Source organism: Myxine glutinosa, unplaced genomic scaffold (assembly GCF_964187855.1).
Source record: "Myxine glutinosa unplaced genomic scaffold, kmMyxGlut1.1 SCAFFOLD_1202, whole genome shotgun sequence".
Classification (NCBI taxonomy): domain Eukaryota; kingdom Metazoa; phylum Chordata; class Myxini; order Myxiniformes; family Myxinidae; genus Myxine; species Myxine glutinosa.
Genome location: NW_027617297.1, coordinates 1 through 19251, shown reverse-complemented (window position 1 = coordinate 19251; position 19251 = coordinate 1). Strand labels below are relative to the sequence as shown.

The 19251-nt window shown below is 43.4% G+C and overlaps 2 protein-coding genes across 4 annotated transcripts in view; both read right to left on the bottom strand.

Annotated features, from left to right (window-relative positions):
• Positions 1-13519, bottom strand: part of LOC137437373 (uncharacterized) — a 76228-nt gene extending 62709 nt beyond the window's left edge. For 2 of the 3 annotated variants that reach the window (XM_078769111.1, XM_078769109.1), the window contains exons 1-2: positions 13450-13519; positions 11959-12023 (exon numbers count right to left, since the gene is read on the bottom strand). In XM_078769111.1, coding sequence (XP_078625237.1) covers positions 11959-11984 — 26 coding nt within the window. In that variant the 5' untranslated portion in view covers positions 11985-12023; positions 13450-13519. The remainder of the gene's footprint in view (positions 1-11958; positions 12024-13449) is intronic. The other variant, XM_078769110.1, reaches the window with a different exon arrangement.
• Positions 474-6475, bottom strand: LOC144889158 (uncharacterized). Its single transcript, XM_078769112.1, has 2 exons — positions 6202-6475; positions 474-2420 (listed from the first exon to the last, which is right to left on the bottom strand). Exons 1-2 carry the CDS (start codon positions 6349-6351, stop codon positions 1542-1544), a joined length of 1029 nt encoding a protein of 342 aa, XP_078625238.1. The 5' UTR covers positions 6352-6475; the 3' UTR covers positions 474-1541.
• Positions 13520-19251: the final 5732 nt, after the last annotated feature.

Here is a 19251-nt window from a genome sequence, read left to right as displayed (position 1 = left end):
GAAGGAAAGGGGATCTATTCTCTTTCACTGGTGCAATGGAGTATTTCAATTAATGGAAGACACAGCCTTACACTAATACACATAATAAGGATATAACTGTCAAAAAAGATATATCGTGTCCTGCATGTATGTTTTATGGACTAACTACGGGAACGCCCTTTGACCTTTATACAACCACAAACGGAGGGAGGAGGGGTGATATTTTACAACAACCTTTTACAACAACATTTTACCACAACAATAAATAAAAAAAAACATTCTCATATCCACAACAATATATATATATATATATATATATATATATATAAAAGATAGATAAAATATGTTGACATAAATCGAATAGCGTGGATCGGGATGCTGTGCTTGCCTCACTATACATCGCTGCAGAGGCACAAGTTTGTTTGAACTTAGGATAATGACTATGAGTTGTTGTGTCGTCATGATTTAAGCCAATGATAATGCAAACATTTCTTCTGCTCAAATTTATTTGTAATATCAGTGATGTTACATCTTTATAAGCAATTTAAGTTCAGGATAGTGATAACACTTCACTGTAAACAATACAACAACATGTCGCAGTTCTTGGAAGGTGAGGCAACTGCTTGATAGCGAAACGAATATTGTCAGGGTGGCCAACGCGTCATGATCCTACATACAGTTGACCATATGTGAAGACCGGTTGTTCTAGCCACAAGCACACCCTAGACAAACTCTGCCCCTGACTCTTGTTTATGGTCATGGCAAAGGCAATTCTCACTGGGAACTGACGTCGTTGCCAATGGAATGGGAAAATCCCATCTGTAGGTTGAAGAGTGATGCGAGGGATAAACACACTGCGACCTGCATTGTCACCATTAGCAATAATAGCCTTTAGGAGGCGGCCACAGATAACTTCTTTCACGATTAACCGTGTCCCATTTAATTGCAGAGTCCTGGCTTCGCGTTGAGGTTGCGGAGCAAGATTAACGGCATGCCATCCTTGAGTGAGAGTTGATGAGGTGGCATTCCGGCAATGTTAAGGGAATTGAGATATTCAGTTGGCAAACGTGTGGCATCGTCATCATCATCATCATTTACCGTCTTGTCTGCACTTTGACAAAGTGTTGGTGTTCCAGGAAATGTATCTGACATGACCTCGTTGATGGTATCCACCAATGTGTTATTTGGTGCTAATATTGCACGATCTGCCATCCACTTATGATCTGTGTGGTGTCGGTGAAAGTCAGGAAAGACCCAGTCAATGACTTCACTCATGGATCTACTTGATTGTTTCACGTGAGGTGCTGTCAATTTGCATGCACATTTCCTCTGGTATTTCAATGCATGCCTCATTGTTGTAGGGTAGCTGTCCGTTGCCAAGTTGTAGTAGCCAACGATCAAACTCCCTCGATTTTTTATAATGTCCAATGTCCATTCATAAGCACACGCATATTCTCGGTAAGGTGGAATATCTTGAAATGTTGCCACAACACAGAGAATATTTCAGAGAGGCATTGACAATCTGGGCACGTGATCCATGTTTAATAACAGGAAGCACCTGTCTAAAGTGTCCAGCAGAGAACTATTACTTTTCCCCCAAAAGGTATGTCTTGGTTGGTGATGTCTCGTAATGTACGGTGGTCAAGTGCCTCAAGTAGGTGCCTGTGACTCATTGGAGCCTCGTCCCATACAATAAGGTTTGCTCTACGAATTAGGTCAGCAAGAACACTTTGGTGAGATATCGATATTGATAATGTTGTTGAGTCAGTGACCATGATGGGGGCTTTGAACCTGGAATGAAATGTACGTCCACCCAGCAGAAGTGTAGCCGCAATACCACTTGAGGCAACAGCTAGAGAAACATTCATTTTGTCACTGTGCAGGGTGTGTGCAGCAGCTAGCAGAGTGTTCAGTGTATAGGTTTTACCTGTCCCACCTCTTGCATCCAGGAAGATAGCCAATGGTTCCTTTTTCTGTAAAGCAACTATAACAGTGTCATATACATATACCTCACGTTGAGAGGGTAGAAGTGCATTTGGGCCATGCAAGCGTTGGTTTACAATGTTTCTCAAAGTTTTAAAATCATAAGCAAGTTCAAATTCCTCCTGAATAATCATTGGCAGTTGTGGTTGTGCAATATTTCCATTGATTGCTTGCACTGTTGCACGCAAATCATTTGTGACATTTGGCAGATGAAACTCAGAAAGTTGTCTGTCGTGGTGTTGAAGGCGATGCTCAACGTCCAGCGATACCATTGCACGCAGGAGTTGATGATCAGCTTGCTTATTGAGGAACCCGAGGAAGAAAGTCATCCCACCAGTGCATATGGTGATGGTCGAAGACCATAACTGGGTCAGCAGGGTTTCAAAAGAGTAGAGTAGGAGGGTCACAAAGAGCTCCCTGATTTGTGGGCACATTTGTATTGCTTCTGCAATCTGCATCTGTCAATGCAAAATGCCATTCTCCATCATTTTGAAGGAGACCAAGCGTCTCACACATGCACTTTGGAAAGTTTCATGGCACTGACCATTAATAGTCCTCTACTTCCTTCTACATTTATTTCCATCACTCTTCTCAACCAGTCACTTTCATCCTTCCTCAACACATGACCAAACCATCTCAACCTGTTTCTCTTCACAGCATCAATCACAGGCTCTATTCCCATCATCTTTCGCAATTCATCATTTGTCTTCCTCTCTCTCAACGATACTCTGCACATCCACCGAACCATTCCCATTTACACCCTTTCCAGCCTTCGTTGCTGCTCTACGTTCATTACCTATGTCTCGCTCCCATAAATCATAACACTTATCACACATGCAGCATACACCTTTCCCTTCAGCTTCAACGACACTACCCTCCTCATCAGCACGCCACTCAGTTCCCGAAACTTCTTCCATGCACATCTCACTCTAGCAACCGTTGCTGAGTCTGATCCACCTTCTACATTCAACATGTCTCCGAGGTAGCAAAATGTTTTCACTCCCCCTTCCTCTTCATTAACGGTATGGACCTCAAACATCCGGGGCCTTCGCTCAAACTTGACTGATCTCTCCATACAGGTTGCTTCTGACAAACCAGACGTGATCTGCTTAACAGAAACTTTCCTACCTCATGGTGTCTCTGATTCCTTGGTATCTATCCCAGGTTATTCGCACCTCCAGGAAGGTTAGACCTGAGCCATGTCCTGGAGGTGGGGTTGCTATCTTTATAAAAAAAACTCTTCCTCACTCGCCCTGCACTGCCCTCTCTCCACCTCACCCCCAGGAATACCTTTGGCTACGGCTTCCCCTTCGCTCCCACCTTTTGTTCATATGTGTGTTGTGCCGTCCACCAAACAGTGATGACTCCATATACATCTCGCTGTCTGATAATATGGACCAACTTCTATCTACCCATCCCAACTCTCTCTTCCTCATATGTGGTGATTTCAATTGTCACCATGCCAGTTGGCTGGGTGTGGGTACCTCTATCACAAGCCATGGCTCCTCAGCAAAGGACTTCTGCGACTCACTGGGACTCACGGTCTGGCACCACCCTCTGCTCACCAAACTCTCCTCCTTTGGTATCCATGGAAATCTCCACGCATGGCTGGCGGACTTCCTCTCTAGTCGTAGTCAACGTGTGGCCCTGAATGGGTTTATCTCATCTCCTCTTCCTGTTCAGGCTGGAGTTCCCCAAGGCAGTGTTCTGGGCCCTGTGCGTTTTCTGGTCTTCATCAATGATCTCTCTGACTCTCTTGGAAAATCCTCTCTATCTCTTTGCTGATGACTCTACTCTCTGCCACTCCATACCTATTCCTTCAGATAGGCAGGCAGCAGCCTCCTCACTCTCTGCAGACCTCGACAAAATCACAGACTGGGCAAACAAGTGGAACATTTCAATCCTGAAAAATCTCACACTATCACTATGTCTCTTCGAAAAGACCGTCCGGACAACCCTCCCATGTACTTTGTCAACAAACTTCTCCACGACGTTATGTCACTCAAGCTTTTGGGTCTCACTATCTGCCATGATCTTTCCTGGGAAAACCACATTTCAAATCTGGCCTCCAAAGCCAGCCGCCGACTGGGCATCCTCCGTCGTGCGAAGTCCTTCCTTGGCACACCTGAGCTCCTCACCACATACAAGGCTTTCATCTGCAGCTCAATGGAATACTACACTCCCCTCTGGGCTGGTGCTCCTGCCTCACACCTAGCTCGTCTTCACGCGGTTGAAACCAAAGCGTTCAGAATCATTGGAATCTCCCGCGATGAAGCTAACTCCAAGGGCCATTCACTCACTCACCGCCGGCAGGTTGGTGGTCTTTCCGTCTTCTACCGACTCCTCTCCGGCCTTGCCCTCCCAGCTGTCTCTGGGCTCTGTCCCCCAAATATTCCTGCAGGTCGCACAAGATCTGCCTGCAACCCTCTTATGGTTAAACTGCCAAAATCAAGACTCTGCTCACCTTCACTCCTTCATTCCTCTTTTCTCCTGCCTCTGGAACAAACTCCCTCACTCTCTTCAATCCCACTCCTCCCTCCAGGTCTTTAAAACAGCTGTTCACCACCATCTCTTATCTTCCCCCATCCAAAACCTTGATCTTTTCTACCCCTGCTAATTTCACCCCAAATCCACTTTTTTGAAATACCAACTTCTGTGCTGGAAGTCCTTGGTGTACTTGTGTTTTATACTTCTCCCACCCCCCCCCCCCTTCCCACGCCTCCTCCCCCCAAGCCCTCTCCCTCCCACACATCTCCCGATGTCCCTGCTCTCAAATGTTGTGTTTGTGTGCTTCCCCTTCTCTCCCCATCTTGTCTACTGCTCCCTCTTTTTATATATTTTGTTTGTTAGATTTGTTTGTGAAATAAATGTTAGCTCTTTCACAAGCCTCGATTCTGTAAACAAAAAAACAAACCCCCACCCCCCCCAAAAAAAACCCTCCTTTACGTTCTGAGCCAGCACCTCCATCACAGCTACAAATAGTAGTGACCTTAGTACCGACCCCTGATGCGCTCCCACCTTCACCTCAAACTCACCACTGTTCCCATCCTTCATCCTTACAGCTGTACGCGCTCTTTTGTACATTGCCATCACTACTCTGATCAACCATTCCTCCACTCCTAACTTCCTCAATGCCCGTGTCAATACTTCGTGTGGAACCCTATCGAATGCTTCCTCCAGATCAACAAACCCAAGAAACAGCTTCTTCCTCTTCTCCATGTACTTCTCCTGCAACTGCCTCACAATAAAAAGCGCGTCTGTCGTTCCTCTTCCTGGCATAAATCCAAAACTGCATTTCGTCGATCTGCACTTTCTTCCTTATCCTCCTCTCCAACACCCTTTCCAATACCTTCATTCCATGCTCCAATAACTTTATCGCTCGGTACGAGCCACACTCCAGAGGGTCACCTTTCCCCTTGTATAGAGGGACGAGGGTACTCAGTTCCCAATCCACTGGAATGCGGCCTTCTTTCACCACCAGATTACAGATCTCTGTCATTCTCTTCACACCCCAACTTCCTGCTGCCTTCAACACATCTCCCACAACTCCCGTCAGCCCTCCTGCTTTTCTACTCTTCATTGCTTTTATCGCTTCCTCAACTTCCTTCTCAGTTATCTTCTCTGCCGGTCCTAAAACTGGGTTACTCTCTATGTTGCCATGCCATTCATTCTCTGCATTCAACAGCATTTCCATACATCTCTTCCGTCTTCCTTTAATTCCATCTGGGTCCACAACGATTTGTCCCAAGCAACTCACCCCCATCACATCACACCTCTCTTTCGCTATCTGCTTTGCAATCCTGAATACCGCTCTCTGACCCTCTTCCGAATCCAAGCGTTCTCCGAACATTTTCCTGCATGCCTCCTGTGCCTTTGCTACCTCTTTCTTTGCAGCCTTCTTGGCTGCCTTATAGCCTTTGCTACCTCTTTCTTTGCAGCCTTCTTGACTGCCTTATAACTTTCATGCTCTGCTTTTTCTGCTCCCGTACCCTTCGCCTTCTGCCACTCCTTGAACTTCTTCCTCTTCTCGTCAATCCTCTTTCCAACTTCATCATCCCACCACCATGTTCCCAAGTGCCTCGGTGGTCCTTTTGTCCATCCACATACCTCACCACCGGCTCCCAACAGACTATCTTTCATTGACATCCAATCACTTTCAAGCTCAACCACATCAGCCTCTACCCTACTCAGCCTCTCTTTTAATGCCTCCCTTACTGGCACCTCTTTCAACCTCCACACCTTCATTCTCGGTTGGTACTTCACCCGCCGAGCTCTCCTCGCACCTTTCACCCTCATGTCGCAGACAACCAAGTGGTGCTGTGAAACAGCCTCCTCCCCCGGGATCACCTTTGTGTCCCGGAGGTGCCCCATATCTCGCCTACGCACCATCAGGTAGTCAACGGTTGTCGTCGATCCACCTGAGTGTTGTGGAAAACCAATCAGGTCCACACAACTTTAGTCCAACTTCTGGTTTAATTCCATTTAGATCATGACATCATCCTGTAATGCAGGAAATGCAATAAGCATAAGATATGGCATCACATGGGACCATTCATAACATTCAATGTAAGCAATGTAAGCAAGCTGAATATTCTATGCTGGCGTACCGTTAGCGAGTCTACCAGATGTAACGTGTCACAGGAGAAGTCTCGGAGCACCGTCCGCAGCAGCGGGTCTTATAGTCGCGCCCCTAGCGGTGTCAACCAGGGTCGGGTGACGAAGGGTGTAACGCCAAGTCGTCGGGCCCTGGTAGACTCGGTGAGGGGAGGGTCGGTAGACTTTCGGCGATGGGAGCGTCGGGAGAGTCCATAGTCTCATAGATGGGTTCGATCGGTTCGTCCGATCTAAATATCTCTAATTCTGGGAGATTTAATCTATCTCTAATTCTGGGGGATTTAATCGATCTCTAATTCTGGGGTATTTAATCTACCTCTAATTATGTGGGATTTAATCTTTCTCTAATTCTGGGGGATTTAATCTATCTGCAATTCTGGGGGATTTAATCTATCTCTAATTCTGGAGGATTTAATCTATCTCTAATTCTGGGGTAATTAATCTTTCTCTAATTGCAGGGGAATGAATCTATTTCTAATTCTGGGGGATTTAATCTATCTCTAATTCTGGGAGATTTAATCTATCTCTAATTCTGAGGGATTTAATCTATCTCTAATTCTGGGGGATTTAATCTATCTCTAATTCTGGGGAATTTAATCTATCTCTAATTCTGGGGGATTTAATCGATCTCTAATTCTGGGGGATTTAATCTTTCTCTAATTATGTGGGATTTAATCTTTCTCTAATTCTGGGGGATTTAATCTATCTCTAATTCTGGGGGATTTAATCTGTCTCTAATTCTGGGGGATTTAATCTATCTGTAATTCTGGGGGATTTAATCTATCTCTAGTTGCGGGGGAATGAATCTATCTCTAATTCTGGGGGATGTAATCTATCTCTAATTGTGGGGGAATTCATCTTTCTCTAATTCTAGGGGATTTAATCTGTCTCTAATTCTGAGGGAATTAATCTATCTCTAATTTTGGGGGAATTAATTCTGGGGGATTTAATCTATCTCTAATTCTGGGGGATTTAATCTGGGGGATTTAATTCTGGAGGATTTAATCTATCTCTAATTTTGGGGGATTTAATCTATCTCTAATTTTGGGGGATTTAATCTATCTCTAATTGTGGGGGAATGAATCTATCTCTAATTCGGGGGCATTTAATCTATGTCTAATTGTGGGGGAATTAATCTTTCACTAATTCTGGGGATTTAATCTGTCTCTAATTCTGGAGGATTTAATATTTCTCTAATTCTGGGGGATTTCGTCTCTCTAATTCTGGGGGATTTCATCTATCTCTACTTCTGGGGAATTTAATCTTTCTCTAATTCTGGGGGGATTGAATCTTTCTCTAATTCTGGGGGCTTTAGTCTTTCTCTAATTCTGGGGGATTTAATCTTTCTTTAATTCTGGGGGATTTAATATATCTATAATTGTGGGGGAATTAATTCTGGGGGATTTAATCTATCTCTAATTCTGGGGGATTTAATCTGGGGGATTTAATTCTGGGGGATTTAATATATCTCTAATTCTGGGAGATTTAATCTATCTCTAATTCTGGGGTAATTAATCTTTCTCTAATTATGTGGGATTTAATCTTTCTCTAATTCTGGGGGATTTAATCTAACTCTAATTCTGGGAGATTTAATCTATGTCTAATTCTGGGGGATTTAATCTGGGGGATTTAATTCTGGGGGATTTAATCTATCTCTAATTCTGGGGGATTTAATCTTTCTCTAATTCTGGGTGATTTAATCTATCTCTCCTTCTGGGGAATTTAATCTTTCTCTAATTCTGGGGGGATTGAATCTTTCTCTAATTCTGGGGGATTTAGTCTTTCTCTAATTCTGGGGTATTTAATCTTTCTTTAATTCTGGGGGATTTAATCTATCTCTAATTGTGGGGGAATTAATTCTGGGGGATTTATTCTGGGGCACTTAATCTATCTCTAATTCTGGGGGATTTAATCTGGGGGATTTAATTCTGGGGGATTTAATCTATCTCTAATTCTGGGAGATTTAATCTATCTCTAATTCTGGGGCACTTAATCTATCTCTAATTCTGGGGGATTTAATCTGGGGGATTTAATTCTGGGGGATTTAATCTATCTCTAATTCTGGGAGATTTAATCTATCTCTAATTCTGGGGTAATTAATCTTTCTCTAATTCTGGGGTAATTCATCTTTCTCTAATTATGAGGGATTTAATCTATCTCTAATTCTGGGAGATTTAATCTTTCTCTAATTATGTGGGATTTAATCTATCTCTAATTCTGGGAGATTTAATCTATCTCTAATTCTGGGGAAATTCATCTTTCTCCAATTATGTGGGATTTAATCTATCTCTAATTCTGGGGTAATTAATCTATCTCTAATTCTGGGGTAATTCATCTTTCTCTAATTATGTGGGATTTAATCTCTCTAATTCTGGGGGATTTAATCTATCTCTAATTCTGGGGGATTTCATCTATCTCTAATTCTGGGGTAATTCATCTTTCTCTAATTATGTGGGATTTAATCTTTCTCTAATTCTGGGGGATTTAATCTATCTCTAATTCTGGGAGATTTAATCTATCTCTAATTCTGGGGGATTTAATCGATCTCTAATTCTGGGGGATTTAATCTATCTCTAATTACAGGGGAATGAATCAATTTCTAATTCTGGGCGATTTAATCTATCTCTAATTCTGGGAGATTAAATCTATCTCTAATTCTGGGGGATTTAATCTATCTCTAATTCTGGGGGATTTAATCTATCTCTAATTCTGGGGTAATTAATCTTTCTCTAATTATGTGGGATTTAATCTTTCTCTAATTCTGGGGGATTTAATCTATCTCTAATTCTGGGGGATTTAATCTATCTCTAATTCTGGGGGATTTAATCTATCTCTAATTCTGGGGGATTTAATCTATCTCTAATTATGGGGTAATTAATCTTTCTCTAATTATGTGGGATTTAATCTTTCTCTAATTCTGGGGGATTTAATCTATCTCTAATTCTGGGAGATTTAATCTGTCTCTAATTCTGGGGGATTTAATCTATCTGTAATTCTGGGGGATTTAATCTATCTCTAGTTGCGGGGGAATGAATCTATCTCTAATTCTGGGGGATTTAATCTATCTCTAATTGTGGGGGAATTCATCTATCTGTAATTCTAGGGGATTTAATCTATCTCTACTTCTGGGGAATTTAATCTTTCTCTAATTCTGGGGGGATTGAATCTTTCTCTAATTCTGGGGGCTTTAGTCTTTCTCTAATTCTGGGGGATTTAATCTTTCTTTAATTCTGGGGGATTTAATTCTGGGGGATTTAATCTATCTCTAATTCTGGGGGATTTAATCTGGGGGATTTAATTCTGGGGGATTTAATATATCTCTAATTCTGGGAGATTTAATCTATCTCTAATTCTGGGGTAATTAATCTTTCTCTAATTATGTGGGATTTAATCTTTCTCTAATTCTGGGGGATTTAATCTAACTCTAATTCTGGGAGATTTAATCTCTGTCTAATTCTGGGGGATTTAATCTGGGGGATTTAATTCTGGGGGATTTAATCTATCTCTAATTCTGGGGGATTTAATCTTTCTCTAATTCTGGGTGATTTAATCTATCTCTCCTTCTGGGGAATTTAATCTTTCTCTAATTCTGGGGGGATTGAATCTTTCTCTAATTCTGGGGGATTTAGTCTTTCTCTAATTCTGGGGTATTTAATCTTTCTTTAATTCTGGGGGATTTAATCTATCTCTAATTGTGGGGGAATTAATTCTGGGGGATTTATTCTGGGGCACTTAATCTATCTCTAATTCTGGGGGATTTAATCTGGGGGATTTAATTCTGGGGGATTTAATCTATCTCTAATTCTGGGAGATTTAATCTATCTCTAATTCTGGGGTAATTAATCTTTCTCTAATTCTGGGGTAATTCATCTTTCTCTAATTATGAGGGATTTAATCTATCTCTAATTCTGGGAGATTTAATCTTTCTCTAATTATGTGGGATTTAATCTATCTCTAATTCTGGGAGATTTAATCTATCTCTAATTCTGGGGAAATTCATCTTTCTCTAATTATGTGGGATTTAATCTCTCTAATTCTGGGGGATTTAATCTATCTCTAATTCTGGGGGATTTCATCTATCTCTAATTCTGGGGTAATTCATCTTTCTCTAATTATGTGGGATTTAATCTTTCTCTAATTCTGGGGGATTTAATCTATCTCTAATTCTGGGAGATTTAATCTATCTCTAATTCTGGGGGATTTAATCGATCTCTAATTCTGGGGGATTTAATCTATCTCTAATTACAGGGGAATGAATCAATTTCTAATTCTGGGGGATTTAATCTATCTCTAATTCTGGGAGATTAAATCTATCTCTAATTCTGGGGGATTTAATCTATCTCTAATTCTGGGGGATTTAATCTATCTCTAATTCTGGGGTAATTAATCTTTCTCTAATTATGTGGGATTTAATCTTTCTCTAATTCTGGGGGATTTAATCTATCTCTAATTCTGGGGGATTTAATCTATCTCTAATTCTGGGGGATTTAATCTATCTCTAATTCTGGGGGATTTAATCTATCTCTAATTATGGGGGATTTAATCTATCTCTAATTGTGGGGGAATTAATCCATCTCTAATTATGGGGGATTTAATCTATCTCCAATTCTGGGGTACAGTAATTAATCTTTCTCCAATTATGTGGGATTTAATCTATCTCTAATTCTGGGGTAATGAATCTATCTCTAATTCTGGGGTAATTAATCTATCTCTAATTCTGGGGTAATTAATCTATCTCTAATTCTGGGGTAATGAATCTCTCTCTATTTCTGAGCGAATTGATCAATCTGTATTTCTGAGAAAATTAATCGATCTTTAATTCCGAAGGAATTAATCAATCCGTATTTCTGAATGAATTATCTTTTTTTTGTTGGTTTATTGAGACAATGATCACATAAGCCGGAGTTATGCTTCTACGAAGATGCACGTAAGCGTCTCTGCATAGCTATGCAGAGAAGGGGTTTATGGGTAACCGTAGCCCGCATAGGCTCGCCGAGGGGTCGATGCGCACCCCTCCAAAATCTCAACAATGCGTCGCACGTAGCTGTGGTCATGTGCGTCAAACAAACGCTGATTGGTTGAGCAGGGAAGTATATCTGGTAGCATTGAGGGTTGGGCCCAGACCCAAATCCGGAACTAAAACAAAGAACCAAAACATTCAAACAGAATGTTTACACTTTTACTGGAGGTGGAAACGGGTTTCCATTTCTGGGTGCTTCTCCATTTTCTGTACATTCTTTAGTTTTAGTAAATGTGACACTGCCCCGTACTGCACGCGTTAACGTTACATGCAAGTAAGTTGGCAAACACCCATGCGGACGTCTGCGGGCGACACCCGTGCATGTTTGCAGAAGCATAAATCAGCCTTTACACCTAACATACCTTGCCAGAGTGTGTGGGTAATGCATGTAGATCGTTGCTTTTCATTTGGTCTTTATCAACAAGTCCTACAAAGGAATTAAACATGAACGATCAATTAATATTGGAACATTCAATCAGCCTTTTTCCTTTTTTGAGCTCGAGCAAACGTTACAACGAGCTCAAAGTTTTGTTTGAAGACCAGCAGCTCCCTGAATGGTGCAACAAGACAGGTGTGTACAACAGTCACTGGCACAAAGGATGATTCTTATTGTCAGAAGGTCAAGAAAGAGGGACTCCTTAATGTAATAATAATGAATGCAAATTAAAATGTAGCTAGCAAATTGTGAAAGAAACGGATTTAAGTTTGTTTTTACAAAGGACGTTGCCATGAGATAATCACAAACAAGGGAATTTGAATGGAGAAATCACTTGATAACATATTGCTTGTGCTATGTTGCTATGAAAAAAAGGAGGTGTTAGTGCATGAGTGGTGTGTGACGACATGGTGTGTATATTACATCACTTTGCAGGAATATGAAAAAAACAAACTCAAAAAAGGATGTTTTAGTGCATGAGTGGTGTGCGACGACATGGTGTATATATTACATCACCTTGAGAGAATACTAAAAAAAAAACTCAAAAACGAAGTGTTAGTGCATGAATGGTGTGCGACAACATGGTGTATATATTACATCACCTTGCGGGAATACCAAAAAAAAAAATCTCAAAAAAGAAAGTGTTAGTGCATGAGTGGTGTGGTGTGCAGTGACACTGTGTGTGCATTACATCACCTTGCGGAAATACTTTTAAAAAACAAGAGAAAAATGACCACAGTGTGATCACCAGCTGCGACGTGTAGAATCATGAGGATATCCGTTGCAATATGCGCTACCAAATTCGACCAGTCATTAAATTATACGCATGCACCAGCGTCTTTTTGTCTTTCAGTTCTGGTCTTGTCCTTTGTTTTGCGACGCATCATGCTTCATCAACTGATTACATATAATGTATGGACGTGAATGTTATTTCTGTTAATGTTAATCTTAATTCATTAATGTTATTTATTAATGTTAATTCTGGGTGGCAGAGGGATAATTTGAAACGGGCTTGGTCGGTAGGGGAAGTCCGAGTGTATGCGCATGCGCTTTTCAAAAAGGCACCCCAACAACAAGAACAACAACGCGGTCCTCTCATAGAGATGCTCGTCGCAGCTAAAAACTCAAAAAAGGAAGTGTTAGGACAGGAGTGGTGTGCGACGACATGTTGTGTATATTACATCGCCTTGTGGGAATACTTCCGCTCTAGCAGGGAACATGGCCTTAAAATGCATGTTGTTGTTGTTGTGTTGTGGGAATACTTGAAGAAAAAAAATTCTAGAGTGTACATAATCATTAGCTCATAGAAGAGAAGCATCACGACAAACGTCTTTTATAAGTTCCGAAATATATTACAACAAATTATCATGTAGAGCTGTAGGAATTGAACGTGAAAGATTAAAAAGGGTCTCCTTACTCCTGTTCGGTATCATCTCCATCGCTCCATATGGAGGAGCCAGGATTCCTGCCAAGTATTGTCGATATTTCTGCAAACATGATGCAAGAACACAAATGAATGTGGTTTCTTAAGCAGACAAAGTGCTATACGATTCCAATGTAATGATTTGTTTTGAAGTATTCTTTCTTCTACATTATGTAGTCCATATAAATAGGGCTACGGAGTGTGGGATCTGCCTTAAGTGGACCCATAAATGGGAAGGAGTCAGATATTGATGAGCTGGCAGGGCATGACCAAGGTGGGATCAAAGGACAGGAAGTTTGTTTTACAAGTGGAAATACCAACTGGTTTTCTACAAAGCCCTGTGAAAGTTTGGTGTCTCCATCTGCAATTATTGCCATAGACCTGTTGGGTGGCCTGCTTGCCAGTCCTGCCTTTTCCCATTGGGTAGTTTGGACCAAAAAGTGGATGCACGTCTAACCCAGGTTTCCACCAAAAGGTAGATGTACGTTTAACCCAGGTTTATACCAAAAGGTGGATGCACGTTTAACCCAGGATTATACCAAAAGGTGGATGCACGTTTCACCCAGGATTATACCAACAGGTGGATGCACATTTAAACCAGTATTATACCAAAAGGTGGATGCACGTTTAATCCAGGATTATACCAAAAGGTGGATGCACATTTAAACCAGGATTATACCAAAAGGTGGATGCATGTTTAACCCAGGTTTCCACCAAAAGGTAGATGCACGTCTAACCCAGGTTTCCACCAAAAGGTAGATGCACGTCTAACCCAGGTTTCCACCATAAGGTGGATGCACGTTTAAACCCAGGTTTATACCAAAAGGTGGATGCACATTTAACCCAGGTTTCCACCATAAGGTGGATGCACGTTTAAACCCAGGTTTATACCAAAAGGTGGATGCAAATTTAACCCAGGATTATACCAAAAGGTGGATGCACATTTAACCCAGATTTGGACAAAAATGTGGATGCACGTCTAACCCAGGTTTCCACCAAAAGGTGGATGCACGTTTAACCCAGGCTTATACCAAAAGATGGATGCACATTTAACCCAGGTTTCCACCAAAAGGTGGAAGCACATTTACCGCAGGATTATACCAAAAGGTGGATGCACATTTAACCCAGGATTACACCAAAAGGTGGATGCACATTTAACCCAGGATTATACCAAAAGGTGGATGCACATTTAACCCAGGATTATACCAAAAGGTGGATGCACATTTAACCCAGGATTATACCAAAAGGTGGATGCACGTTTTAAAAGGTGGATGCACGATGCACGTTTGGGTTATCTCGCGAGATCTTGGAGACGGCGGCAGGGATTTTCGAAGCTCCACACGGTCTCCACGTTTTTCGAAGTTAAGTCTGTTCACAATTGTATTTTGTCGAAACTGTATTTATCTTTCGGTGTGTGAAGTTATTGTGTGCAACTTTGGTTGTTTCTCGGTGTTTATCTTTCATAAATTGATCGTCTGTTTGCCGTGTCGCGAGCAAGGCCTTGTACAGTGTGCACTGTATAACCTTGAGGCTTTGTTTTTCTCTCAGTGGTCCGTCGTTTGTGATCCAATAACTTTCGTTCTCTGTATTCCCAGTCTTTTCACCCATAGCCTACTTCCTTGTGTATATCTCAACTCAAAAAAAAAAAAAAAAAAAAACATTTCCTTCTCTGTTCTCATTCGTTTATTCATTCTTATTCGTTCGTTCGTTCTTCGACCACGTGTTTCTCCCCCATTTCCCCAGATAGTTTTCACTCATTAACCTTCAATGTTTACACTTTCCCCTCAAGTTATGTATTCCGTCATATTTTATAACACCTTTTTCTTCTTCTTCTTTAAAAGGCTGCTTTCGACTTGCTCACCAAATCAATTCATCCCAAAAAAAATATCCATCTCCTATAGTGCCTTTGTTCTACATTCCCTAAACTCTCCTGCACTCCATCCTCCATCCAGCGTCCTTAAACGTATTTTTAACTCGAAGGTCACAAGAAACTCATTTTGCAATAAATGTTCGTTTCCCATAAATCGTACACTTTCAAAAATCCAATCTCACCCCTCCCCTCCAAATCTTCCCCATAACCCCTCCCCTCCAAATCTTCCCCATCTCCCCTCCCCTCCAAATCTTCCCCATCACCCATCCCTTTCAAATCTCCCCCCTTGCCCCCTCCCTCCTAAACTACCCCCTCACCCCTCCCCGCCAAGACGCCCCCTCGCCCCTCCCCTCCTAGACTCCTGCCTCACCCCTCCCCTCCAAATCTCCCCCATATCCCATCCCTTTCAAATCCCTCCCCTTGTCCCTTCCCTCCCAAACTCCCCCCTCACCCCTCCCCTTCAAATCTCCCCACCCTCATTGCTTCTCAATTTCCCCCCGCTCACTCCCCCTCCTCAAAGCGTCCTCCCCGCTTCTTCCCCCTTCAAACTCTCACCTCCATCTCCCCCAACCTTCTGCCTCGCTCTTCCCCCTCCTCAAATAACACCTCATTGTGGCTCACCCAATCACCATCAAACCTTTTGTCCGCCCCATCCTTCCCTTTCTCCGAGCTATTCTGAAATCTCTGACACACCTTCAACAGCTCTCCCTACCTCTTCCACCTCTTCCACATCTTACCCTACCCCTCCTCCCCCCTGTTCTGTATCTGATGCTCCCCCTTCCTCTTCATTAACGGTATGGACCTCAAACATCCGGGGCCTTCGTTCAAACTTAACCGATCTCTCCATACAGGTTGCTTCTGTCAAACCAGACGTGATCTGCTTAACAGAAACTTTCCTCCTTTATGATGTCTCTGATTCCATAGTATCTCTCCCGGGCTACTCCCTCCTCCGGTATGATAGACCTGAGCCTCGTCCTGGAGGCGGGGTTGCTATCTTTATCAAAAACTCTCTTCCTCACTCGCCCTGCACTGCACTCTCTCCACCTCACCCCCAGGAATACCTCTGGCTACGGCTTCCCCTTCGCTCCCACCTCTTGTTCATATGTGTGTTGTACCGTCCACCAAACAGTGATGACTCCATCTACATCTCGCTGTCTGATGATATGGACCAACTTCTATCTACTCATCCCAACTCTCTCTTCCTCATATGTGGTGATTTCAACTGTCATCATGCCAGTTGGCTGGGTGTGGGTACCTCTCTCACCAGCCATGGCTCCTCAGCAAAGGACTTCTGCGACTCACTGGGACTGACACAATCTGTCAATTTCCCGACCCGGATCTCAGTCAACGGAACATCTTCTCTTCTGGACTTGGTTATGACTAACTTCCCTGAAAATGTCTGCTGCTCTTCTTCTGCTCCGATCGGAACATCTGATCATGTCCTTGTTAAAGTGGACATCTCTCTGACCATCCTCAGGGAGCCTGCTCAGCGTCGACGAGTCTGGCATTTCACTCAGGCCAACTGGCACGGTCTTCAAGCAGCCATCAATCATCTGGACTGGTCTCCCATCTCTACCACCTCTGACATCAACTCATCCTGGGAATTCTTCCAAAGTAAATTGCTCTCTCTCATGCACAGATTTATCCCATCTCGTCTTCAGTTGTCATACCCTTCCTCCCGTCCATGGTACACGGAATCTTGTGGTGAGGCTGTTGCCCAGAAACAACTTGCCTTCGTTTCCTGGAAAGCAAATCCAACGGAAGGAAATCTCATTTCCTTTCACAAAGCCCGAAACAAGTGTGTGTCCACCCTCAGGAGAGCCAGGAAACAATATCTCTCCGTTCTCAAGACCGAACTCTCTTATCTGTCTCCCTCTTCCAAATCCTGGTGGCGTCTGGTCAAATCCGTTTCTGGTGTTTGTTCCCCCTCCATCCCCTCCCTTACCTCAAACGGCTACACAGCTGACTCCGCACGTGAAAAAGCTGAATGCCTCAACTCTGTGTTTGCCTCTAAATCTTGTGTCCCAAACCCATCCCTCTCTGTACCCACCATACCCAGTCGTACCCTGCTGCTCCTGGACTCCGTGTCCTTTCCTCCTGACAAGGTGGAAAAGTTTCTGTCAACCCTCGACTCTGATTCTGCAACTGGACCCGACGGCATCAGCCCACGGGTCCTAAAATCCTGCTCTGCTGCTCTATCTCACCCTCTCTCTGTTCTCTTCACCCTCTCTTTTGCTCAAGGTCAACTGCCATCTGCTTGGAAATCAGCCAACATCACCGCTTTGCACAAAAAAGGTGCAAAAACAGATCCTAGCAACTACAGACCAATCAGCCTTCTCCCAATTATCAGCAAAGTCATGGAATCCATCATTGCTTCTGATATGAAATCTTTCCTCTTCTCCAATGGCTTGATCTCTGATCATCAATTTGGTTTCAGACCAGGTCACTCTACTCTGGACATGCTGCTTCTGCTGTCTCAACAATGGATGGAGGTCCTCAATGCCAAACAGGAAATTAGAGCTGTCTCCCTCGACATATCACGTGCCTTCGACACGGTCTGGCACCCCGCTCTGCTCACCAAACTCTCCTCCTTTGGTATCCATGGAAATCTCCACGCATGGCTGGCGGACTTCCTCTCTAGTCGTCGTCAACGTGTGGCCCTGAATGGGTTTCTCTCATCTCCTCTTCCTGTTCAGGCTGGAGTTCCCCAAGGCAGTGTTCTGGGCCCCGTGCTTTTTCTGGTCTTCATCAATGATCTCTCTGACTCTCTCGAAAATCCTCTCTATCTCTTTGCTGATGACTCCACTCTCTGCCGCTCCATTCCTCTTCCCTCAGATCGGCAGTCTGCTGCCTCCTCACTCTCTGAAGACCTGGACAAAATCACAGACTGGTCAAACAAGTGGAACATGTCTTTCAATCCTGACAAATCTCACACTCTTACTATGTCTCTCCGAAAAGATCGACTGGACAACCCTCCCATCTACTTTCTCAACAATCCTCTCCAAGAAGTTCTGTCGCTCAAGATTTTGGGTCTCACTATCTGCCATGATCTTTCTTGGGAAAACCACATTTCCAAGCTGGCCTCCAAAGCCAGTCGCCGACTGGGCATCCTCCGTCGTGCGAAGTCCTTCCTCGGCACACCTGAGCTCCTCACCACATACAAGGCTTTCATCCGCAGCTCAATGGAATACTGTTCTCCCCTATGGGCCGGTGCTCCTGCCTCACACCTAGCTCGGCTTCACGCTGTTGAAACCAAAGCTTTCAGAATTATTGGAATCTCCCGCGATGAAGCTATCTCTGAGGGCCTTTCACTCACTCACCGCAGGCAGGTAGGTGGTCTTTCTGTCTTCTACCGACTCCTCTCCGGCCTTGCACCCCCAGCTCTCTCTGTGCTCTGTCCCCCAAATATTCCTACAGGTCGCACAAGATCTGCCAGCAACCCTCTGATGGTTAAACTGCCGAAATCTCGGCTCTCCGCTCACCTTCACTCTTTCATTCCTCTTTTCTCCCGCCTCTGGAACAAACTCCCTCACTCCCTTCAATCCCACTCCTCCCTCCAGGTCTTTAAAACAGCTGTTCACCACCATCTCTTATCTTCCCCCATCCAAAACCTTGATCTTTTCTACCCCCGCTAATTCACCCCAGATCCACCTTGTTTGAAATTCCAACTTCTTTCCTGGAAGTCCTGGCAGTGTCCATATGTTTTATACCTCTCCCACTGCCCCCTTCCCACGCCCCCCCCCCCCCAAAGCCCTCGCCCTCTCTCAGATCTCTCGATGTCTCCATGTCTCTCGGTCCCTGCTCTCAAATGTTGTGTTTGTGTCCTTCCCCCTCTCTCCCCATCTTGTCTACCGCTCCCTATGTTATATGTTTTATGTGTCGGTTTGTCTTTCTGTGTGATTAATGTTCGCTCTTTCACGAGCCTC